The 26,555-nt window shown below is 37.1% G+C and overlaps 1 protein-coding gene and 1 long non-coding RNA gene across 3 annotated transcripts in view; one reads left to right on the forward strand and one right to left on the reverse strand.

Annotated features, from left to right (window-relative positions):
- Positions 1-2,877: 2,877 nt before the first annotated feature.
- Positions 2,878-25,957, reverse strand: igfn1.4 (immunoglobulin like and fibronectin type III domain containing 1, tandem duplicate 4). Of its 2 annotated transcripts, XM_039797698.1 has the most exons (24): positions 25,887-25,957; positions 20,466-20,556; positions 18,435-18,461; positions 17,862-17,984; positions 17,274-17,413; positions 15,405-15,504; positions 15,079-15,160; positions 14,798-14,990; positions 14,514-14,627; positions 13,625-13,793; positions 13,162-13,434; positions 12,731-12,964; positions 12,355-12,414; positions 8,103-8,218; positions 7,721-7,862; positions 7,333-7,626; positions 6,894-7,196; positions 6,372-6,551; positions 6,134-6,262; positions 5,948-6,027; positions 5,542-5,734; positions 4,533-4,829; positions 3,269-3,595; positions 2,878-3,175 (listed from the first exon to the last, which is right to left on the reverse strand). In XM_039797698.1, exons 2-24 carry the CDS (start codon positions 20,509-20,511, stop codon positions 3,171-3,173), a joined length of 3,627 nt encoding a protein of 1,208 aa, XP_039653632.1. In that variant the 5' UTR covers positions 20,512-20,556; positions 25,887-25,957; the 3' UTR covers positions 2,878-3,170. The 2 variants fall into 2 exon arrangements, with proteins under 2 accessions (XP_039653632.1, XP_039653633.1); XM_039797699.1 differs by lacking the exon at positions 18,435-18,461.
- The window catches only part of LOC120557409, a 30,018-nt gene continuing 10,973 nt past the window's right edge, over positions 7,511-26,555 (forward strand). The window contains exons 1-3 of the long non-coding RNA XR_005638967.1: positions 7,511-7,620; positions 8,125-8,205; positions 9,043-9,105. This is a non-coding gene — a long non-coding RNA (uncharacterized LOC120557409). The remainder of the gene's footprint in view (positions 7,621-8,124; positions 8,206-9,042; positions 9,106-26,555) is intronic.

The following is a 26,555-nucleotide window of genomic DNA, read 5'->3' on the forward strand; positions in this document are numbered from 1 at the left end:
ACACACACACACACACACACACACACACACACACACACACACACACACACACAGTATAGGCTTTAATGTGGCACACATCCTGCAAACTGATTATAGTCTGCTCAGTACTTTGTTATTCATGGGGAGCAATTTGGTAAGGTCACATTCTGTACTGAAATATGGCATACAGTTGAGATCTTTACTATCAGTATTACAGGATAATCTCAAGAGGTCCATTATTTTTTTTTCGTTTTACAAGGTATAAAAAATTCTGCAGATTTCATTGCATTAATTCTTGAAATATGGCATTAAAAAGTTCTAGGGTTTGCTTTTGTAGATACAACGCCTATGCCTTTGGCAGAACGAACGGTACAGTATATTCTGGAAGCTCTTGTTGTTAAATGCTTATCAATGATATATATTTCCTAGTACTTAACTTTATAATATTATGTACAGAAAATGATTACATTTATAAACCTACCTAATCACTTATAGTACTATTTGTCTTAAAAAAAACCGGGATTAAACATTTATAGAACTGAAGAAAGTATTCAGTTCAATACAGCTACTCTGTTTACTGTTTGTCAGTCCTAATATCGGCCTCTCTCAACAAATGATGCTTTTTTATTGTCGCTTATCCAAATAATCGTACAGTTGCCCTGACTTGTACCTCTTTGTACCTCTCTTCATTGACTGAAACTGCCCTGCACAAGGGTTTCAATCACACAAGTAAAATGCTGCTGTTGCTTTTGCTCAGTAAATTATTTCGATAAAAAATATTGGCACAGGTTTTCCAAATTTGCCGTTAAAAAATAAATCTGACTTACTTTTAGTTCTTCACCGTCTACAATCGGTTATCTGTCTTCAGCTTGAACTCTTTTGACTGTCCAATTTTTCCAAGGAGACACCCCTTTTTGTTCGGTGATAAAAGTTTGGAGCGCATAGAAATCCATACATGGGTGAAATGTAGTTGCTAAAAACCCATATTACAGCAGTGGTAAAGGGTGGAGGTTCGTCTTACCCATCCCTATGAAAGCGATCACTTTGCAGTTCGCACTGGAAATACATTATGACTGTTCATTCAATCTGGTATTGGACAGATCTCAGTCAACAGTTTTCCACCATTAATGACAATATGAAAACACCAGGTGCATTATATAATTATAACAAGATTCACATTCTGTCACATTTAAACTTTGACACTTTATTGATTAATATTACTTACTTGTTGATGGTTGAGGCTTTATGATTCATATATCCACAATAGCCATGTACAGTGGACTTCCCACTGGTGGTGATTTCCCACATGCATCTAACCAAAAGCTTCTGATTGGCAGCTTCACAAGGTCTCTAGTAATAGTACCACTGCGCTATGGATTTCATTGGCCAATAAACATTAACATGAGACATTTTATTTGGTAAAATAATCTCAGGTTGATATGAATGAATTGGCTGTTCCAATTAGCCTCCAAAAGTATCAACGGAAATTCTCACAGCATACCTGTGGTATTCAGTGAGTCACACTGGACCTGTGGTAGCATTATAAAAAGATGGTTGCTCATGGTGTGACGGTGTGATGGACTCGTCGCGCTGAGATTTTGGGGTTTACATTGTCAGAGGTCAAACAAGCATGTCTCATCCAGACAGTTTGAATAGTCACCCTGACCTCGTAAAAGACACTGTGACATAACTGCATGAAAATGACACGAGGGGAGAATAAACACAAATGTCAACTCTGACCTGACAGAGGAAATGAGGTAAGCACTCTCTATATTAAGCAAGTACATTAAAAAAATGCTGCAATATTTCACTCTCATCAGTAAGTATAATGCCATTAGATAAAATAGTCATCCTGGCTGTATGTGTTTAGTCTAAATGTTATATCCAGCAGCAATCTTATGTTTTTATAGATGTTATATTATGTACAGTATGGACTTAATTCGTATTGGCCTTTTCAGAATGGCCTTGTAGAATATAGTACGCAATGTGATTGCATGTACAGTAAGTATGTTTCTTTTCAGTTATGCATACAAGCAGTTAAACATAGTTGTCTCCCTGAAAGCTTTTCCTTGAATGGTTATTTGTTTGTAGATATAAAAAGGACTATTTTAAGTTTTGCAGCTAAAGATCTTGTAATGGCAATTCACTAGGGTGTCAAACTCATTTCACTAAGGGCCACACTGGAAAAAGAGAATTACACCAAGGGCCAGACTTTTTTGTGGCTTTCTCAGACGTGTCACCTTTTTGTAAATTTGTTGCTTTTTCCCGACATTTTTGTACGCTTTTTGTTGCATTTTTGTTGACATGAAGCCCTAAAAAAGTAATCAAAAGAGTTCCTTAGCCATCATAGAATTTATCAAATCAAGCAAAACAATGATTTTTTTTGTTTCACAGCCTGAATATGAAAACTCTCTGCTGCTTCTGTGGGAAATTTCTGAGTCTCAGAATCAGCAAATCTGCCATATTTTGCTTTGAATGACATGTATTTGCATTTTAAAACCACTTTCCTGTGTTTTTGGTTTGGCGCCCAACTAGGCGGGCCAAAATTTATTGTGAACCCAAATAGATATACGGGCCGGATCTAAATCTGCAAGGGGCCGGATTTGGCCCGCGGGCCTTGAGTTTGACACGTGCACTAGGGAGTTCCGGTGGATATGGAAATACTATGAAAATGTGCACTCGGTTCATGTAGGCTTAATGTGGTACTGTAATGAGCACGATGTTGTGGGCTCAGATGTTTGAGCCATGTGCTATTGGACACACAAGCTGGAAACATCTTTTGCTTTAAGAACGGCCAAGTTTGTTTCTGTCAGTGAAGTTAGTGAAGAATATTTGCAAAGTTATTGATGAAAGCATAATTCAGTGACAAAACAAGACCAAGAAAAACAATACACACAATTATCAATTTGTCAATTTATTGCAGTTGCTAGAATAGTAAGTTTGACAAATGTCTTTGTACTCTGGTTTTTCACTTCACTCATGCTAAATCGTTATTTCTGAATACAGGGTAACAATTGGAAATCAGTCACATTTCAAATAAATTAAATTAGTTAGTATTTAGACCATTGTAGATGATTTTACCAGCACTTTACATTTCAACGCAGTCTATGCAGTAAAACAAAACATTCCACCTCCTTATTGTTCAGAATATCTCAGTAAGAGGAAAAGCTGCATAAAGCCTCCATGCCGTTTCAGTCTGTGGAGAAAAAGCGGTGAGAAAAATAATCAGTAAACACATAAACCAAAACGGGTTATTCTGAAACTATTCCAACTCCAAGTTAAACCTTACCTCTAACAATAAGTTTAGTAGAACACTCTGCCTTTCCCAGAGGGTTGACTGCAACAACTTTATAGTCACCGCTGTCTATTGATCGGACTCTAAGAATGAACATGGAGCACACACCAAATGAATTGGTGATATAATAGTTGTTGTCTGAGTTGATGCAGATGTCGTTCAGGTACCAGGATACAGTGGGCGTAGGGCATCCTCGGACAGCACATGTCATGTAGAGTTGGTAACCTTTAGGTGGCGTGTGGACTTTCAGAGGGACCAAGATGGATGGAGGCCTCTCAAAGCAGATATCTGATGAATTAACTCCATGTGAAGATATTGGAACTTAATGGGAAAATCAAAGAGAAAAAGGATTGAAATCATTTAAATCACATGATAATCCTATTACATTTTAGATGATAGATGTATGATGTATGTTTGGAGAAAAAGATGTAAAACAAGACTAATGTTAACCTAGCAATATGTATACGGTGACTATACCAACGTGCGTATGTTAAGCAGGTATAATGTTTTCATCATGGTCACGTAGTCACAAGTCAAAAGTAAAGCTGAGGCTGATGGGAATGTCAGTATTTTTTAAGGTATTTGGTCATAAGTCAAACTATTGGACAAATAAAAATGTTGACCTGATGATGGTGCAAGAATAAAATGTGTTTACGACCAAAGTTATCAGGATACAATGTCTAGGAACCATTAATGTCTGTACTAAATGTTGCCCCAATCTATATAGTATGGTAGATGTTGCGATATTTCACTGGATAATTGAAAACCTAGACTTGCATGAAAAGGGTTAATCTTCTGGGGCCCAGAAGACTCAACTTGACGATCAATATCTCTACAAAATTCATGGCAATCAATCCCTTCAATATTTGTAATGACATTTCACTGTGGACCACAGTGGCGAACCCACAGATCGATCGACCAACCGACATTGCCATCCTTAGAGCTTTTATATAAATAAATAAATGTGGACTTATGAAATAAAAGTAACCTGAAACATATTAATGTAGATTTAGGAAATAAAGGTAGGGCCTATTCATTTGAGAATTTTTTTTTTAAATAAAAACCTATTAATTTATATTTATTTAACTATATTGCCTCATTTATATATTTATATTTAGGTTTTATATATCTTAATTTATTTATTTCAGGATGTATTTCATAGGCATCTTTTTATGTATGTATTTATTTATTTAGGTTTGGTTTACTGTAATAGCATAATCAAAAATATAACTGAACTGGGAAAACTATAATCCCCCACCTCTGTTATTGTTGATGCCCCATGTAGGTGACTGAGATGGATCTGAGAGGCCCATATCATTCTTGGCGTAGATCCGGAAAAGGTACTGTCTCCCAGGAAGGATGTTGTTGGCTGTGTATGTGTTAGTGAAGAGGCGGTCCGCTACAGTCTTCCACACTCTGGTGTTGGAGTCATGTTGAGACACCACATAGTACAGGCGGTCGTCGAGCTCCTGGTCCGGTGAAGGAGCCCATGATATCACCACTTTGCCGTGGACTGTTTGCTCAATCTCCACTGGCCCTGGAGTCTTGGGTTCATCTAGCAACAAATATGATAAGATGCAGAGTATGTATCCTATGCTAGGAGAGGAAAAAAAAGAATTGCTTGACAACCCTTTTTTTGGGAGCATACATTTCTGTAATGTAGCTGCTTTGAAACCTTCTATAATCTTACCACACTCGAAAGGCATTTCATTTCTCTATGGGTTTTTGTCAGGATTCCATTTGCATTTGACAGCTGTTATACAGTACGTTAATCATATCCTATTACTGCATGTTACACAGTAAGAATTATGTTTCTCATTCCATTTAGAAGTTGTTCACTGTTAATTAGGGTTTGACATTCGGTTGCCAATACGTGTGTGTGTGTGTGTGTGTGTGTGTGTGTGTGTGTGTGTGTGTGTGTGTGTGTGTGTGTGTGTGTGTGTGTGTGTGTCATTGGCGTTTACTTGTCAATATTATATTATGATTGAGTATGAAGCTATATAAATTCAATTTATTATTATTATTATTATTAAAAATTAGCCAAATAATGTTGTTGAGTGTCTATATTAATGATGTTCTTCTCTGGCCAGAGGAACACAATGCAAGCAATTAAATTAATTCCTCAATTCCAACAAATTCCCTTTACATTTAAAGACCCTAGGATTTTTAAACTAACATGCAGGTAATATCAGCACAACATAATTGGCAAGATTAGTTTCAGTACAAAAATATCACAACTTTTCTGCGCTTTCATAATTTGGCCTTACCTGTGACTCTAACCTCAATGTCGAAAGAGGCCTCACCCACAGAGTTTTTGGCTTTGATAGTGTAAATGGCAGAGTCTGAGCGCTTTGATGAGGGAATAACAAGCTGAGACATTCCCTCTGTGTTGATGACATTAACCCACGGGGATATTGGCTCATCATCCTTCAGCCAAGTGATCTGAGGTGGAGGTTCAGCCTGGAGATATCAATAGTAGATAAATGTGATAAAGTGTGAGTCATATGCAGTCATGTCACACCGTAGTAAACTCATCACTCAAGAATATGACATGGCTGGAATGGGGGGGGAGGGAAATCTGAAATACGGAACTGACTTGAAAAGATTTAGGAATCACACCATGGAAGAAGGGCTCAATATACTGTACATACCAGATGTTAGGTTTATTCATACCTCATAGCAAATTTTGACACGTACAGAATTTCCTGCTCTGACAACAATGAAGTCCTCTGGGTCTTTAAAACAAGGTCTCACTTGAAGAAAACACATACAACATGAAATGCAGACAGGGAACAAACATTGCTCTGGATAACAAATTTCAATAATTAATATGCACCACAAAGAAAGTAAACTACTTACTGTTGGGATTCTTTGCACACACCATTTCAGAGGGAGGGCTTGGGTCTCCTGATCCTGACTCATTGATTGCTGAAACCCTGAACTCATACTCTGCTCCCTCAGTGACATCTTTAACTGCATAGTTCACCTCTGAAAATAATATGCATTATATTGTAAAAAATAATAATAATAATGCAACAAAGCAAATTACATTACATCAGAACAATAGTGTTTGTGTGTGTATGTGTTTTTGACAAACCCTCAATAGGTTCATTCACTGAATTCAGGGCAATCCACTGATTTGTGTCTTTCTTTCGTTTCTCCACTTGGTAACCAATGATCGGTACTCCTCTGTCGTCCTCTGGGGGGGTCCAGGTCAGCTTGATGCAGGTCTTAGAGGCACTCACCAATGTGGGTGCACCAGGTGGACCGGAGAGTACTAAGGAATGACAAGCAAAGTTATTGATAAAAGCATAATGACAATTAATCAAGTAATCTCATGATTAATAATTGAGAAGCAATTACTGTAAAGACATGGACTAAATCAAGGTGCACTGCAAATCACTGCAGGATGTTGCAAACTATTCCTGTTGGAGATAGAGCAATCATTACAGCAATGATAAAAGGCTGACTTTCTACAGTGACTAAATGGTTCCGGTAACAAACAATTTGAAGCAATCACAAAACTATCCAGAGGCGTTTTCATTTATCACAACCTGAGGGAAGTTAACATGGGATTTGCTGAGGAATGCTAAATGAGACTTCTTTTTTCTACACTCACTCATTATGCCAGCCATAATGCTATCAGCTGTCTCCAGGGTGTCGCTGAGGCCCTCAGGGTTTTCTGCGTAGATGCGGTAGTTGTATTTCTTTCCATGAGTCACATTCCTGTCTCTGAAGGAGGTCTTGTCAGCTGAGACATCCCCAAGTTTTGTCCACAGACTCTGTCCTACCTGCTGCCGTTCTATAATATAGTTGGTGACAGTGGAGCCGCCGTCGTCTTTGGGAGGGTTCCATTTAATCTCAATTATAGATGAGGTGGTTTCAACAGTCTCCACTGGACCCTCCGGTGGACCTGGCCGATCTGTTTCAAAAACGTGTTCAATTACAAATGTAATATAAATGTGATGCTTAGTAAGGTGAAAGTTGCGTTTATGTTTGAACGTGGCTGTGAATGTAGGGGTAAAGTTATTCTAGAAAGTTCATATCATTTTTCGTACCAAGCACTATAAGCTTAGATGTGGCCTCCACAACTCCGAATGGGTTTTTGAGTTGGATCTTGATTTCCCCTGTGTCTGTCCGCAGGCAGTCTCTGAGCATCAGCCGGCTGTGACTGGGCTCCCTCACGATTTTAACTCCTCCGCCGTCTTTGATCTCAGTGCCGTCCTTGAACCAACTGACCACCAAAGACTCCTGAGGAGGAAAGGGCATCTTAAAAGCGGCGTTCTGGCCCACTCTTACAATCACAGGTTTGGAGAACTTGTGAAGATCGTCTGGGTCAAATTCAGGTACGCCTATGAAACACAAAGTGTAATTCAGTTTAATGCAAAGAGACTGTTGTGGCACTTGACAAATAGTATGTTCTACAAAGAGGGGAGTAAATGTTACCTCCAACAGTGATCTTTCCTTGTGTACTATTATCCCCCGATACAAAACGATAAAGCCCAGAGTCGTCATCTCCGCAGCTTTGAATAGTCAGCTTGTGAGAGGTTCCATCTTTGGTTATGGGGATTCTAGCACCCGAGGTTAACTAGCAAATGTGAAAGGGAGAACGTTAAACCGTTTGTGTTATGTTAAAAAAAAAAAAAATCCCATCCAAATACACAAGACTATTTGCTACTTCATCACGTCATTTCTAATGCTGAAAATGTAGGAATGAATCCTTTTCTTACCCTTTCTTTACTCACAATTGGCTCTAAATGAGAATTTACAATTTGTAAAATGGCCATATTGTAAGTATGTAGTATGTATGTTAATTCATGGGCCTTACCTGCTCTCCATCTTTGAACCAGGTACCGTCGCAGTCCATGCTCATCTTCACCGCTAATTCAGCCGGATTTCCACGAAGAGCATAAACATCAGAGAGTCCACACGTAATTTCAGGCTCTGGGAAACATACACCAATATTACTCTTCACTTTGCAAATTTATGTGCAGCAGCTTTCAGTTTTCAGCTTTAAGCACACTATATGTGTGCTTGATAAAATAAAAAATAAAAAAATCAATTACCTACACATATAATTCTAATTTCTACTCATTATTGTGCTTTTGAGATGAAGTAGGTACCGTTCATCAATATCAATGTTTTCTTATATATATATATATATATATATATATATATATATATATATATATATATATATATATATATATATATATATATATATGTTCATAGTTGTGCTTTCCATAAAGAAAAAGGCTAATGTCACTATATACTTTGAAAAGTGTGTGAATTCTACCACTGTAAAAAGTGAGGAATTATGAGTATAATCATAACTTAAACTACAACTATAAATTATATTTGTTTTTAAATAAATGTGGGGCACATTCCAACAACTAATATAGTGCGCGGTTCAACAATCAGATAAGTCTGATCTGGTTAAAAAGTTTGACAAGCAGCAAACATAAATATTTCCAAACCCAGTGAGCTCACAAGACTTTCTAAGAAGACATTAGAAAGTTAGAACAGTGTGTTCTTTGTATCAGTATTATATTAAAAATGGTGTTTCCACATGCAAGTCATTATTTCACACCTCATTCATGAATTAGCATTTTACTTTTGGGAAGCTATGGTTAATTTACAGAACTAAGGTGTTTTAGTGAATAAGTAATTTGTTTAGATATTGATCCGTGCATTTTAAGACTATTGTGTTACTAATGCAATTTTTTTTATTATTATTAGTCTTTTAATGTGTTACTATTCATTTTCAGTATTCAATATGTGGCATACCGCCTCCTGCATCTGCAAGTGGTGGATCAAGCCTTTCATAGCCAGTAAGTCATTTCAACTTGATTTGGTAAATTACTTCCTCAAATGCTCCACCATCTCTCTTACTGCCTTCTGAGTCTCCAGCTGGTGCTGTTGATGTTTTGTCTGAATGACCTATCAGCGATCACAGACAGTATGAAAACATTTTAATAAAACATTTTAGATTTGTACCTGTTAATCTGCGTTAATGAATTTGATGACTTGTGAAACGTTTTCTTATAAAGGGTTATAGTCTTAGTTAGTTCGTGCATTTTCTGTTTGTGCGATAGACTACAGACTCTGTACTACATTTAACAATTATTTATTAAACACTAAATATTAAATAATATATAATTACTAAATTATATCTATGTATCTGTCACATGGCGAGTAAATGTTTATACTAAAATAGTACTGTTTTTCAGTTTTCATTTCTGCGAAGGTGCAGCTACTTTTTTCTGTTCCTCTGCTGTCTGCAGGTCAGAGCTTCGTGGGGGGGAGGGCCAACACACACACACACACACACAAACAATGGCGCACACCAGCCACCACGTCACTTCTGTTTACTAATAGTTATCCTTTACCTCAGGTTAATTAATTAGCTAGTAAGCTAGTAAGTAAGTGGCGATTTTTGGCAGCCAGCCTTCCAAAAGAAAGCACAATAAAATTAAATAACCGATCATTAACCGTTGACTGACAAGCAGGAAACGGAGCTGCGTTGGCTAGTTATATTTTTGAAATCAGCAGTGGTGGAGGATGGAATACAGTTCGAGGCACCTCCATATTATCATATTCATATATTCTCGAATGCTCAGTGGGAGAAGGTGTAAATGCATTTTCAGTAATTTAAACTTTTTTGTTGAAAAAGTATACTGCATTTTTTAGGCCATTATTTGACAGGACAGCTTAGACATGGAAGGAGAGAGAGAGGGGGAGTGACGTGCAGCAAAGGGCCACTGCGTGAGTACTGAGCCTCTGTACATGGGGCACTCTACCAGGTGAACGTTTTATGTAGGGATGCACCGATACAACTTTTTTTAAGATCAAGTACAAGTACTTACATTTGGGTACAGAACCAATATGATAATGATCCCTTTGGGGTCCGAGGGTGTTTTCAGACACAGAGATGATTTTGGCCTTCTCTGATATTGTTGTCAATTAGAACAAAGCTGTATTTTCAAAGAACAAAGTCAAAGCTCAGTGCCTGGGCCTGGACATTTCCCCGGGCTAGTGTCAATAAAATAAATCATATAATTCCTAATATCAAAATACTGAGGAAGTTTAGAAAGAATGAAGAACGAAAGTCCGATGACATCATTCAGGTGCATATTAAGTACCCATTGGATTTACTGAGGATAGTTTGTTTACACCAAAACAAAATTCACATTTTGTCTTAATGTAACGAGCTTTGAGACACACAGAGCTTTCATTTCAGCCTGTTTGTGAAAAGAAATCGCTATTTACAGAATAGCACTGTAGTTGTTAAAACAGCACTGTGTAGAAACCGCATGCAGACAGAGCAGATTGAAATATCGCTTTTATGCCCGTTAAGGTGACGAAGACATTGGGCTAACACCGCTACTCCAAATATTAGTGGTGAAGTTTACGGGCAACAGGCTGCTGATGTGCTTTTTCACAAAGCAGCTTTGGAAACACGGTTTCTGTGATGTGGTGACGGCTGGGAGTCTCTCGGTTCCAGTACACTGAGAAGACGTTGAAACCCAGTATTATTAACGACTGACAATGGCTGGTCATCAAGTGCAATCATGCATTGGGCAAGAGCGTAGTTATTTTTTTACAGCTAAAAATCTCCTAACGGCTGGCGTTGCTCCTCTTCCGTCCCCTATACCTGCTTGACGGAGAAGTTATTGTCACATTGCTATGAGGTGGTATCGGGTGTGGTAGTATCGGAGTAATTTTATGACTACAAGTACATGCGCACGGCATCGGACCGATACCCGATACTGGAATCGGTATCGGTGCATCCCTAATTTATGTGTAGTAGAGACCTTAATTTAGAAAGTTAACAAATGTAAAGATCATGTCTGTATTATTAACTGTCCCAACCAGTCTGCACATACAAAGACACTAAAGCTATACTAGCATTGACATAATACCCAGACATAATACTGAGACGGATCAGCTAGCACAGGCACGTTTCGAATCTCTGCATAATGACCTCCATATGGCAGTAAAATTAATGAGTGTCTGCTTTTTTAAAGGTAGAAACACAATCATAAAAATCTTTAAAGCTACAGCATGCTTTGAAAAGTAGTTTGATATGTATAAAATGGGCTAAGACATGCAGAGGCACTGGTATGGTGCCTAGATTTCTTTGTACCTAACAGTGGTGGAATGTAACTAAGTACATTTATTCAAGTACTGTACTTAAGTACAAATGTGAGGTACTTGTACTTTACTTGAGTCTTTTTTTTTCATGCCACTTTCTACTTCGACTCCACTACATTTTAGAGATAAATATTGTACTTTTTACTCCACTACATTAATCTGACATCTTTAGTTACTTTACAAATTAATATTTTTCCACACAAAACACATGTATTTCATAAAATATGTTTTAATATGAATTAAACTACCCAAAATACACACAATAAACTACAATTACAGCAGAAATTGATAGTCGATTAAACACTTAGTTGATTGACAGAACAGTTTTGATTGTTTCCAGTTTCTAAAATGTGAGGATTTTTCTGCATTGAGTACTTTTACTTTTAATATTTTAAGTACATTTTCCTGATGATACTTATACTTTGACTTAAGTAACAATTTTAATGCATGACTTTTACTTGTAGCAATGTATTTTTACAGTGTGGTATTTGTACTTTCTAAGGATCTTAATACTTTTTCCACCACTGGTACCTAACCGGTTGATGATCCTTAATTAGTAAATATGATGGAATTTTAGAAAGTAAGTTGTGGACAGGTGTAAATGATCTGCATTTATTAATTTCCATGTTGCAATAATTAATGATGAGCATTTTTCAGGACAAGGTATCTAGTACTATTTAATCAGTCTGCAAGATGCAGAACACAGTACATGGCTGTGTAGAAGCATGGTAACCTGTCTGCTTAGCCATCCTAAGAATATCGATTGTATCAGTCAATCTAAATGAGCTAAATACTATTAAGCAAAACCTGACCATAAAGAGGCAGACAATCACATAATGAGCTGACAACATAAAATTAAACATTACAGTGACCCCAGCGGAGGGACAAACAACATTTTTGATCCATGATGTTTTTATGTTTCTTACCAGTGCTTACTACCTCCACAGCGGGTGGATCTGCCACTGCTGCTGGTTCGTTTTCGATTTCTATCAACCATTAAAACAAATGATCACAGCAATTATAATAAGAAAATGGATACAACAACTGTTCCCATTATTGAAATTGTGAACTTTCCCCAAAACCATTGTAGTTTCTGAAATTATTTGGACTTAATGAAATCCAACTATACTGTTGCTGCCCATGGTTTCATAAGATGTTGAAAAAAAAAAGTAATGACATAACCACATAGATACATATTCATGTCAAAAATGACAGTTTTGATGATCACATTAGTATTAGCCTAAACTAAAATTCAGGAGTTTTCAATAGGGCTTCCTTGTTGTGTGTGGTCAGCATTCTTACTTGGCTCAGGGTCTTTCGGTGCCTTGGGTTCAGCCTTCGTGGGTGCAGGAGCTGGAGGGGTTTCAGGTGGAGGTGCAGCTGCTGCAGCAGCTTTAATCTGTTCTTTTCTTTCCTCTCTCTGTTTCTCTAATTTTCCTTGCTGCTCTTGGGCAACCTTCTGCAGATCCATCCCAGATCCTCCTGCCCTTGTTGTTTTTCTTACCGATTTTTTGCCCTTGCCTGCATCTTTATCAGCTGAATTGGAGAAAAAGAAAATAGATATAGTGCGCACCTAAAAATGCTGTATTATGATATGAAAGCAATAATTGGTAATATGTATCTGGCATCTTGTTCTTTTTGTTATTATTCCATTACAAATGATCTAAAAATACTATCTTAACTATTACTGAATCTGATCATTTAAGTGTTTTGTGTGAAATATAAAATCTTACCTTCAACGACAAGCCATGCATTGCAAGATTTTATTCCTGCGCAGCAGGAATAAATTCCTTTGTCTACTATCATGCAGTCTTTGACCACCAGCCTGTGAATGAGCTTGTCTTCTGAAACCTCGATGTCATATTTATCATTTTGTTCCAGCGGCAAATTCTTGCCAAACCACAAAATCTTGGAGAAGGGATTTGACAGGACACACTCAAAAACAGCATCTTCTCTCTCTACTGCCTTCACTTCCTGAATTTTCACCAGGAAATCCACCATAGGGACTGAAACATAACAGGCAATGGATTTTAGATTAAAATGGTTTGTTACATCTGCATGAATGATCATTATAAAAAACAAAGTTATTGTTTTTTATTTTAATTAGGGGTATTTTGTGTTGAGCATCAAAAAAATTGTCTTCCATTGCTTTAATTAGGGATACTAATTTGTTTTGTGTGCAAGTGTAAAACTTACTTTTAAATTCAGTGGAAAATATATTCACATCCCCTACATCCAACTGGTACAGTCCAGCATCATCAGGCATGAGGTCCCTCAAACTGAAAATATACTTTTTCCCCACTCGGTTGAGGCTATGCTTCATTTTTTCTCCCAATTCCTTTGTATATGGAACCATTACACCATCCTGTGGGGGGAATATACAATGTAATTTCCTTTTGGGATACTTCAAATTGTGCCTGCAAAACATAGCTGCAAGAAAATAGCACAACAATCATTTGAAGGTGCTCTAAGCGATGTCGGGTGACGTCCCTTCTTGTTGAAAATGAAAAGCATCATAGCAGGACTTCATCAAACATTTTCAAACTCATAGCCATAAGCCCAATAATGTTGGTTCATCTCTCCGTCCATCCAGCCCTGATTCAATTGCAAGATATATTGACGCATCTTTAAAGTAATCAAAAACTTTAAACTTTAATTGCAGTTAAATTAATTAATTAAGAATCAGGGTCCCTCGAGAATGATTCAGTTCAATTTTATTTATAGTATCAAATCATAACAAGAGTTATCTCGAGACACTTTACAGATAGAGTAGGTCTAGACCACACTCTATAATTTACAAAGACCCAACAATTCTAGTAATGCCTCCAAGAGCAAGCATTCAGTGCGACAGTTGCAAGGAAAAACTCCCTTTTAGGAAGAAACCTTGGCAGACCCAGGCTCTTGGTAGGCGGTGTCTGACGTTGCCGGTTGGGGATGTGATGAACAGTGGCAAAACAGTTACAATAAAGATAATGGAACAGTGACTACAAATCGTAGGACTCCTGGTTATTCTTTTTTGGTAACGTCCTTTACCTATTATGTTGTAGGGCTGCTAGGCGAGTTTTCATTTTGTTTTTACACTAACCTTGTATATGAATATGGAGCTGCTTGGTTCAATAAGGTCCATTTCAATCTCAAAGGAAGCAGTACCATCTGCTTTGACCTCAATAGGTTTCAGGTTAGACAGGTTTTTGATGAACTGGGACAAACACAGAATTAGAAATAAATTTCAAGCAGAACGCAGCTTTAGCTTATTTTGTAATTACTAGTTAATTAATAATTACAGAATTGCCATTTTTTTTAAATGTATCTAAGTAGCTTCAAACCTCAATATTATTTTTATATTTATGTATATCACAAATGACAAACCTGAGCTTGTTCTTCTTCTCTTTCTTTCTTCATTTCATTAAGTTTCTTTAACATCCAGCGAAAGTCAGTCACTCCAAACTCTGTACAGATTCTCTCATAGTCTTTCTTGTCAGCACTAAGTAAGAGCTCCCAGAATTTAGGATCAATCTCACCGTCTTTTCTTACAGGTTCCTCAGATTTTGGACGGATCTTACTGTAATTTAATACATTGATCATTTAGTGGAAGAACCACAGCAATCTCTGGAACACAGAAGATTGCAACACATGTAACACAACCCCACCTTTTTCTTTTTAGTACAGTCTTAAAATTCCCACCGGTGGCTTCAGCTGCTTGTTGCTGGGCTTTGTTCTTTTTAAAACCAACTGAAAGCAGAAAAGAGAGTACTCACATTATTAGTACAATCACATAATTAAACAACATACAAGAGGGACTGCAGAGTGATATGTACTGGAATGAGTGTAAATATACTCAAGGGTATGAAGTAGTAAATGTCAAATTTGGATCCAAGTGTACTCAATTTGAAGTAGATTTGTGAGAATGCTTGATAAATTAAATATATCTGCATGATATTATGTGTCATATCCATAACAAGCAGACAGTTCTTACCTTCAATCACATTCAGAACAACTGTGACCACAGCTTGTCCATATTCATTTGCGGCAAAGCATTTATAGGTATCTGCTTGATCTGACTTAACATTTGGCATCTGGAAGATATAAGACATACTAAATATAATGGGTGAAGTAGTTTGCTTGTCAATACGTTTTATATTGTATAGCAGTGGTTTCCAACCTTTTTTGTTTTGAGTGTTATGAGGTTGTCACAATATCAGAATTTCAAACGTTGATAGAATACTAGAATTTTGTTTATTTTAACCCAATACCTCTTTCAATACCACAGCAAAAAGGGAAAAAAAGTATTTGGCAGACAAAATGGATAAACAAACCTGCACACAGTGCTAGTAAAGAAAAAGTCACTTTTAGATGGCAGAAGGCTACTTTTAACAGTAAGAGTTTCTAGAGATCACAAGGTGCATCTGAATGCACAATGAGTTTATGAGGTGCCCCTGAATGCACCATAAAGTCCCCATTAACGTTCGTTGTTTACATAACTCTCGGGGAAGGCAAAATGTTGCCTTCAGGGAAGAAGGATTATTAAGTTCTGTTGTTTCTTTGTTTAAAAATATGTGGTATCGAAAAAGTATTGAAGTTAGGGCTGCACAATATATTGTTTTTTAAACAAACACGTGGCCAAAGGCTGCAACATATTGTGAAAGACTGGGGGTTTTTGTGTTAGTTGAAAGAAAATATCGGTAGAAAACTGCACTTTAAAATGGAACTGTTGTGTTTTTTTAAGTGGTGCCTTTTATATTTAATTCAATGTTCAATTTGTTCAATAAAAAATGTTGAAAATTATTTCCTTTTGTTTTAAATTCAACAAGCAATTTGTTGTATTTTAGCAAAATAATGAAAGAAGCAGAAATGCAGAACTGAGCACACTTTAACATTTGTTTATTTATTGCAAGTAATATTGTTATTGCATTATTCAACAATGTTATCGCATATCCTATTTTCCCTGATATCGTGCAGCCCTAATTGAAGTATTTTAGTACTTTTGACAACCTCAGTGTTTTATATACCCACTCAGCCCCATCTGATTAGCTCAAATAACATTACCTGTTAATTCCTCACATTCCAATCCTAAGTAGTTTTTATGCATTTGCTATAGGTTCTCAGGTGAACTCACTCAGGTTGATGGGCTGCTTATGTAGTTGGCCTTATATAGCTAGTTTATTGGTTATTTGAAATAGGAAAGCCTAACACCAGCAATCCTATTCATGTGTTTATTTTTTTCCTAAATGCAAAAGTGTGAATATAGTTTAATTTTTTTTAACAAATCATAATTTCTATTTTGTTTTTCAAATTAGCTGAGCTAACTCCACAATCTTTCCCTGTAGGCCTACCCCATGGCAACTGCTCCCACTAGGGTCGTAATCCTGGTTGTGAATTACTGCTATACAGTATGCAATGAATAGGGATATAAAGATACGTATCCCTTTGTGACATCTTGCACGTGATTGAAATACTCTAGAACAATTACAGGCTTTTCTTTCTGCTTGATTGGTAGATGGCCTCCTGAGGTGTTACCACATGCCTTTTATTTGACAGTTTCGATTTCTAACAGCTGTGAGTTGACAGGATATGTGGGTGGAAGTGACCTGTCCATTTTATGAAACTGACTGGAGTGTTGAGCATGCTCCTCTCAGGATGAGTGAAATCCCCTTATTGTAGAAAATGTAAGTGGCCGAGCAAACTGATGGGTCAGAAGACTGGATGGCATTGATGCCACCAAATAGCTTCTCCTTTTTTCGTCTTTCTTTCTCTGTCTATTTTTCTCTGTGCTATTTTTACAGCTCCTTTACACATCAGCATGTTGCTATAGTATCACTGCGTTTTGGTAGCCTGTATCACTTGCCTCAAATGTATGCTCATTGGAATTGGGATCATATTTGGTTTGATATCTTGACGTATCAGACACATCTCCATTATTTCTGCTCCATGATACAGTTGGCTGTGGGTCTCCAGTTACAATTGCTTTGAAAAAAGCAAATTTGCCTGTAAAATAACAAAAAGACAAGGTCAAGGTCACCTCATAGTCTTTTTATTGGAAACAGAAGAAACAGATGCAAATATATGTATTTAAATATTTCTATGTTATTTTGTATGATTATTGAATACAATGTTTACTCTAATGGCATACTGTAAAATGCATGATGCTTGCATAACATCAGTTATGTACATTGCTAATGCAAACCGTGGAAAATTTGTCTTCAACAAAATGATACCAACATTGATTTTTGATAATCTTATGACTTTTCCAGTCAGTTTGTGTTTAATTTTATCTGACTGTTAGAGAGGAGTCTGGGTGTTGAATGGCAGGACTCTGCTCCTACTGGCTTATTGCACAAAAGTCATGGATCCATTATGCAGAATCATGGAAATTCCACCTTGGAATATTTAGTGATATTAACATTTAAAATGATTCTTATGCTATCAGTCCTACCCTCTTGGATGGTCAAAGCAATTGGCTTGCGGGTGAAGTCTGGATGGCTCTTTCCCTCTGGCAGCGTCTCGATAAACTGTGTAATCATCACCCCGGGGACCCTAGATTTTTTCTTGATCCCCACTGTCGGTATTGGAAAATGAAATGTCAGTGACATCACATTAGACATTTCAAAAGAGAACCATGATCATATCAAACCCCTCGAAATCTGTTTTGTGATCAAATCACCCTCATAAACCATGCCGAAACACATTCTAATACACAATGTATTAGAATGTTTAATGTTACTCACTTTATAAGTTACTTATAATTGTAGAAGGTAAATGTATTTTTCAATACATTTACATTTCAATTACTTTATCCTGTTAACCTTTCTTCTTCGGAATCCATGCCTAATATTCAACCTGAGAACAGATATGTAGTGATGCACCTACATATCTACGCACAAAATATGTGTACGCTCATACAATATATTAATACACCCATTGCATATCAGTTCTCCATGCCTTTGTGTGCAGTCACTGGGGGGAAAATGTAGCTGATGACGGCTTCTCTGCTGTCTGCTAAGCCTACCTTCTTTACCATTCTCTGCATCAGGATCTGATAAGGAACACACATGTCAGCATGGTATAAACATTTGAATTATGGATTAGACAAAAAATGACCCCAATGCTTCATCAGATATTAAGGAAACATGCTAAGTTGAAATACTATCTTTTCTGACAACAAAGCTAATGCCAGTATTTTCTCCTTTTGAAATTTCCGTTCCATGACGGAATTTCTGTTTGTGTTTTGGCCTGTGTTGTTATTAACTGCCCAGTTTGACAGCCAGGCCGGGTTGCCAGATATACCTGTAAAAACATAAACCCAGCGCGCTACAGCTGCAACGTTAGTACAGCCATGAAAGCAGCAAACAAACGAATGGGATCAACAGAGATAAATTCTGCCCGACCTACAAAAAAGGAGCATATTTCTAACAGTTGCGTGACCAGAGACATAACAAACCCCGGGTAAATATTGGAGATGTATTTGAAAGATGGAGACAGCTTTGAGCACAAAAGAACGCTGAGTTGGCTAATTTCCTCCTGAACAGGTAAGCATTAGCTTCAAGCTAATTTATCACGGCTACAAGGGACGGCTATTTTATGTCATTTCAACATTCATGTACTCACATTGAATTATGTGTACCCAAGTTGGTTACTCGCAAAAACAAATTGAGACACAGCCAGGAAAGTGATCCCGACTGGTCCTGGCTAACGCTGCCATGCTAACTGCTAACGTTACCGAAGGACCAGGCAAGCGGGCCACGGCTGTTTACAATGTGTAGCCTGTTCTGTGAGTAACTAACTGTGAGTTATTTTAAGCCAAGAGCGGGGGGCTGTAAATCGGGAAGAGAGCGCCGTGAGTTTGCAGTGTGTTTAGCGATTGTTGCCGGAATTCTAAGCCAATAAAGTGTGTTCAGTTGGGTGGAGAGGACGGCAATTGGGTAGTGTTATTTTTAGCGGTTCCTAGCATTTTTAAGTAAGCCTAGGAAGTGTGTATGTCCTTCGGGTGGAGAGGACGGCGAGGTTGTTGTGTTTTTAGCAGTTCTGTTAGTTTGGGTACAGAGTTCCGCGTGAGCACGGGCTTCTATGTCTGTCAATATAGCCAGCATCTAACATTAGCTACTCCGCTGTGCTGTGAAGTAATGTCTGGCTATGTGAGACAAGCGTCTAGCAACATTACTGTGGATGCTCCTTCAGCGTGCTTTGGAGGAGGGTCTGGCAAAGCGAGACTATGGATTCTGCGGTCTCAGCCTGGCAACCTCTGTGAACTTCAAGTCTGGGGAAGAGGGGGCGGGGGAGAGGACTCTCTCCCGTATTTTGAATTTGTACTGCAGTAACTATTTTAAACTCTAGCTGTCAATATTACATATTGTACCTTTAATAATAAAAATGAGGGACACAAAATAGAAGAAAAAAAACTACTGTAGAGTAGCATTTGGTGCAGTACAGGTACTGTAATGTTTTAAGCATCTGTCCATGTCAGGTTGCAGCAGTATGCAATGAAAAAAGTGTACTGTAACACATCAATGCAAAAAAAGTTCCTCTGCTCCTCAGTGTACAGTATTATTATCACTCTGCAATGTACCTACTTTATGAGCTCCTGTTGGCCTTTAGTAGACCATGTACCTTGTAAAGTCTAAACATGGTTGCTAATGGACAAATTGCAGCCTTGAACTTTCTGAAAAAAAGTCAGCCTGATTTAAGTAGTATCACAAGGGAAAGCAGCTGAAGTCTAAATAGCAAGTAATTGACTATTTAAAGCATCTGACAGACATAGAAATACACACATAATTCAAACAGTTCATAGATAGTTACAATTTGCTTAAAATGTATTCACAAATAGATATCCCTGCCAACCTCATTCTATCAATTGTGTTTTAATTCAAGACTCTGATCTGAAAATGTGTCATCTTGTCAGAGTCTGTCAAGAGATGAAACTTATTGAAACTACTTTGTCACCTCTTTGTCTCTGATTTATCTTCAGAGTTTGGAGGGAAAAGAACAAAAGTAAACTTGGTATTGGACATTCCACCTGTAGAAAACACACTTCAGTGCGTACCTTGGCCAGTGGCTGTCCCCTCCGTCACTTTTGATTTTCTAAACATCTTGAGTCCTTTGATTCCTGGATGGATTCAGCAAAATTTCCCCAACTGCAATAGATAATGGAAAGCATTTAAGTACAGTATGTATGGCTCTGCAGAATTATTTGCTTATTTCTTTTATGAAAACAATGAATGATTCACTATTAGCTTCGAAGTGTTTGTTTTTTTTGCCATATTATCATTGGAAGAAATTTTATTTGTTTAAAGATTTAGTAAGCAGAAGAAGCCCTGCCTGAAAGCCTCAACTGATGGCAAGAAAGTTCCTTTGACATTGAACAACTTAAGACTTTGTGAGGTGTGATTGGATTTGACCTACACTGATTCTTTATTGGATCATTTAATGCAGAAATGTGCAGTTTGGCTGAATTAGCAAATGTACTCTTCTCCATGTATGTTGAGATATTGTGAAGATAATACAAAAATGGTAAACCACCTTGGGTAATGCTAGGATTAGTTAAAATTGTGTTAATTGTTGTGTTTTGAATAATCACACATTCCTGGAGGGACTCATTTAAATATAAGAAAGGTACAGCTTCTCCAAAAACAGGTACGTTACGTACATTACAAAATTAAACACAAGTAAAAGCTATTTGGCTAGTAAACGTCTTTTTTGTTTGAAAAAAGCTCTGGCAAACATTACTTTTGGCCATGATTCAACTGGAGACTCAGCATAGAGTAAAATATTCTAAACATGATCATCTGTGGCTGCACGCCATGCAGCTGCTAGCTGTATGCTGAGTGTTCTCACAGTCCACAAAATTTAAATCCTCTTAACATTAGAACTGGAGTGTAGAATTTCATCAACCTCATGATGTAATTTCTTACCAGGCATTAACTTTTATTATTCAAGGGTTTATGTTGTCACTTTAAGATGCAGCATGCAGGCGTGATGTTCAAATGATTTCATCCTAATTAAATTAACATTTTTATTTTATGATCTGTCAGATCCAGTCACAGCAGGGATCTCTACTAGTACATACATAGCAAGCTTTGATTACCCACATGGTTGCTAAACTTAGGATGACAAATGTCACTTTGCAAAAATAGCCTGATGGAACATCAATTGTAATGGAGTCACTGTTGCTGGAGCTTAAGGAGATTTCCAGACATGTTAATATTTGTTTAGAAAGCCAATTATATCATAGGCATATAACATATATTGAAGCAGCTACAAAGGGTATTTACTGGTTATGAAAGTCTCAATTGAATACTGATGCCTCTACTGTATATGACCTACATTAGCAAAGAAGGCCATCAGTGAGAAGATTGGCTAGGGCACGAAGACCGAAGAGCCTTTGTTTACATTTCCCAGACAAATTTTCGCAGTAATTTGTTAGTCCGAGCAGGAGGAGATTTTTCCTTTGAGAATTGTATTTTTGACGTTACATTTTGGGGTTATGACTAATTCCGGGGCAGGATCAGCAAAGAGAGAGAGAAAAAAAAAAGATTGACCGAATAACAACAACAAAAAAGCTCAAAGGGACAGTGATAGAGTACAGGCTAAAATATGAGTCAACCTTGGCCTTGGTCATTAAACACATTAACACAGGATTTAAAGGGTTCAAAACTAGGGCTGTGTATTGGCAAGAATCTGGCGATACGATACGTATCACGATACATGGGTCATGATTCAATATATTGCAATATATTTTGATACTGTGCCTAAGGCGATATATTGGGATTTTTTTTAAGTATAATTTTAGAAAAACTAATATTTAAAAAAAGACATGATGTGCATAAAAGTCAAAGAAGTTTACTTTAGGTAAATAATTCAGTACACAGACAATCAAACTGCCAGTTTGGGATTGTTCTTAGTGAGCAAATGTATATATGCTAAAGTAGGCCAAAGTTCAGCCATAGCTACATTGTTAGCTTCTAGCAAAAAGTCAGGCACTGCTAGGCACTGTTAGTCAAGGACACTAGTAGTGCGTCTCAGCATAGCCATCTAGCGGTAGGGGATTTAAACACAACATAAACATGAATCACTGTCTTACATGAATGTTTTTGCATGTAGACTAAAAAAAAAAATAAAAAAAATCGATACAGTATTTCTAAATAAAATATTGCAATACTCAAGTGTATCAATTTTTGCTTACACCCCTATTCAAAACCAATCCTGAATTGGCCCTCTAGACAGGTATTTTATTTATGAAATACATTGGAAGAGGTGGTTTTACATCAATATATGAATTTACCATTGTGGCTAAAAAAAAGTTGACTTTGTTTCACCTTCGTCATATTACTGTTACGAATCTTACATAACCACAAATAGATACATAACCTAATCACTAATAATCCTGCAAACAGGTGTTAAAAATAGTATTAAAAATAAATTGTGTTTTTTTTATTTTTTTTTAAATGCATACGCAAGTCAGATCAACATGAGGCCGAGGTGCTCATGAAAACACTATCAATCAATTTACTAGACCCCCAAAAATTGGTAATAGAGAGAGAAACAAACTGGGTGAATTTAGCAGCATTAAATTGCTTGAATGTTAGTTTTGTAATAAGGGTGACTGTGACACCAGGCAGATCATTGCCTGGAGCTACAGTAGGTTTCTGGTACAGCTGCAAACCCTTCCTGGTGTTCCCTGTAACCTTTGTTTGGTCTTTGATATATAGTTTTGGTGGAGAAATGCTCATGTTCCCAAATATTGATTGTAATCTGCACCCACCGTTAACACAAGCACACACATAGACATACTGTATATTTGTAACTATTTGATTGAAAGTTAATTAAAACAATCCCATTGCAGACTGAGTCCAGGTGCATTGCTGAGAGTTAATGTGATACATTGATTGGGGAAATTAGTTTCCTAAAACTAAATATTGCTGATGCTGTCTGAACTTTGTAGCTCTTAGCTGTAATTTCCCTGGTCACAAGACCAGTTAGACTAACAGACCTTCTGATCATACACACTATCACAGGCTAACTGAGTAGCTATATGACCAACTGACCTACTGACTGCACTGCCTTTAGAGCTCTATTCTGTAATAGTCGCTGATATGCTACTCCATCTTCTTGCCATGAGGTACCTGCAAGTGTTATTTCCAAACTTAATACTGAATAATTAAGTTAAACCAAAATAAGGTCAGTTATTTGAATAAGGAGCAACAGGTTTATGATAAATGGGCCTTTTGTTGACTTATACTATTAAAATAAAATAAACCTGAAAAAAACAATCACATGACATTTATTTTTGCATTAATTCATGTTCTAGAAAACTGTTGACACTGTTGCCACAGTGTTAATAAAGTAGACACATTGAACTTTTATTCCTGACATGTTTGACCTATCTCACGTATAATATTTGTACACATCTAACACCACCCAGTATAGGCGCGTGATATTCTTGGGCGTTGATGAACCACGTCTGTTGGAAGATGAGAAAACTGGATTGTCATATGATATGTCACATGCCACATAAAACTGTGAACATCCCATCTCAGACATCTTAATATGCTTGTAAATCACTGTTGACATTACGAGTGAGTCCTAATGGTGAGTCGTAATGTGGTTAAAACTGCTCAGTAAAGCAATTTTGAACACTGTAGATCACCATACATATATGTGTATATATATGTGTATATATATATATATATAATTGATCTTTATTACAACCCAACTCTTGACATGTCATAGTATTCAATTTGCACCTAACTTTGTCAATACAGCAACTTAATCAGTGTCTAAATAATTTAACTTTTTAAAGTGTTACTGTAAGTGTTGTGCTATAATGCTGTAACTGGGTGTCACGATTTCGATTCTAAATCGAAAATGAAAAGCAGGATCGGCGATTCTTTCAGTATTTTTTTTATTGTTATTACAATTTATATAAACTTAGTGTAATGCAGTACATTCCCAAAAAAATACCGCAGTTGTATCACACCTGATACCATGTAGCTTATCTTTTTAAAGAAGAATTTCAAAATGTAAATGACAGTCGTCAGGACATTAAACCAGTGATCTTTTGACCTTTACGTATCAAGACTCCATAGTCTAACAATGGCATAGCCGTCATTTATGAAAAAGAAAAATGTTTCATTTGAAAATCGAATCAAATCTTGAGTTTAAAATCGAAAGTCAAATCAAATCATGGATTTGGAGAATCGTGACTAGTAAATATGATAAGCACTTCACATGACTACAATTTGCATGCTATTGAACTAGATTTTTTAACAAACAAATTTTTAACAAACATTGCACTCTTAAAATGCTGATTGTGAGAAGTTGAAAATGAATTTTTTTGCGCTCAACAAACATGTTTAGCTGCTCTTTAGTTTTAAGACTGGCTTCGGACATGGCCCTCTATGAAAAGCCTCCTTCGTGTAAGGGTTTGTTTTTATGGGTTACATGTGGCCCATGTTGCTGTTAACCTACCAGCTGCTTATGTGACCAGCGCTGAAATACAGCACGGGACTCATGAGAGCATCATAAAAATGATTAAAAGCTAGACACTACTAAGGGCATGTTAAAAAAGCCTATGGCTATCTACGGGGTTGGCGTTGATGCTAAGCATTTGCAGCTGAGAGTGGCAGGTTTACTTAATTTGGGAAATTACCAAGCTCTCTTTTTGTCTCAGTTACAGAGAGATTTTATGGATTGTATCTTTTTCAATAATTGGAGAAACACTACGAAGTTGGAACTGGGCAATGCTATGGTAAATATTAAAAATGAATGCTTGGAGTTTAATAAAAGAAGGATGTTTCTAAAAAGTAGACTTTTAAGTTGTCGGAGAAAAAACAGCCATGAAGTCGTCAAAGGTAATGTTGTCGTTAATGGTTTTTAAATAGCTTAAATGTTAATTATCTAACAAACTGTGTGACGGAACGTATAGATTGAATTATAAATATTAATAACATCAAACTTGCAACAAAAGTGACCACGGAAATATAGGAGCAGTTAATTTGAACTGTGGTAAGAAGCCACTGTTGCTAGTGTAAGTATACATTAGCACATTTTCGCATTTCTAAACTGTATTAAATTACTTAGATAACCTTTTGACTCCTGCTTTAATTTTGCACAAAGTTTATACCTGACAGAAATACAACATTTTTAAAAGTATACATTTGAGTAACCATTCGGGCAGCAAAATCTGTAATCATGTAAAACATGTAAGCTTTTTAATAATGTGAATGATGGAAAACTAAAGATAACTAAAAGTGCTGTGCTGTACATATGAGAGCACTTAGGCCTACTCAGTTGTGTTTACTGGCAAACACTTTTCACAGTTAGCTACATTAACTCAGTGTTATCTTTGGACTTAAGAGTACATCTGCCACAGGATTAGTTCAGTGTTAAAGACTTTAGCCAGCTCTAAATACTCAACACCTCCATCTAAGAGTGGTGCTGTATGTAAGATGAATGATGAACTTACCTCAGTACTCCTGTGATCCTCTTGTGTGCTGTTGCTTCCCTGTATGATATTTGAGTGTTGCCTCCTTGGTCTTTAAGCTATTAAATCCTTAGTGGAATGCCAATGACTCTGTGACAAGCTCCCACGTTGTCAGACACGGTCCCTGCCAAGAAAGGGGATTGCTTTTTTGTTTTTGGCATAAATCACAACCTCCAGCAAGTGGGAGGGGGGGAAGCCAAGCCTCACGGTGGGATGGCCATGGCTTTGCCTTCCGCTGACAAATGCATGAGCTTCCTCTTTAGTGGTCTGAAGGATATACATTTTCCATTTGAAAAATGGATTTTTGCCCATTCTTATGATATCAATAAGAAGATGCGCTATTTTTATTAGGGCCGAGCACAAAAGTGCAAGGCCCCAACGGTGCCTTGCACTGAAAGTGCGAAGGAACCTATTGTTTTTCATCAGATTATTATTTTTCCGAGTCCTTTGTCGCATTTTTGAGGGCGTTAGCATGCACGGAAACTCACAAAAATTTGCACACCTGTCACAACTGGTGAAAATTGCAAAGTTCTGTAGTGCTTGGCCTCGGGTGTTGCCAGGGGGCTCCATAGCGCCCCCTAACGTGCGCCTTAATTCCGAAAAAAGTAAGAAGTTAATATACCAACTTTTGAGGGAACATAGGTCTCATCT

The sequence above is a fragment of the Perca fluviatilis genome, chromosome 4 (genome assembly GCF_010015445.1).
Source record: "Perca fluviatilis chromosome 4, GENO_Pfluv_1.0, whole genome shotgun sequence".
NCBI lineage: Eukaryota > Metazoa > Chordata > Actinopteri > Perciformes > Percidae > Perca > Perca fluviatilis.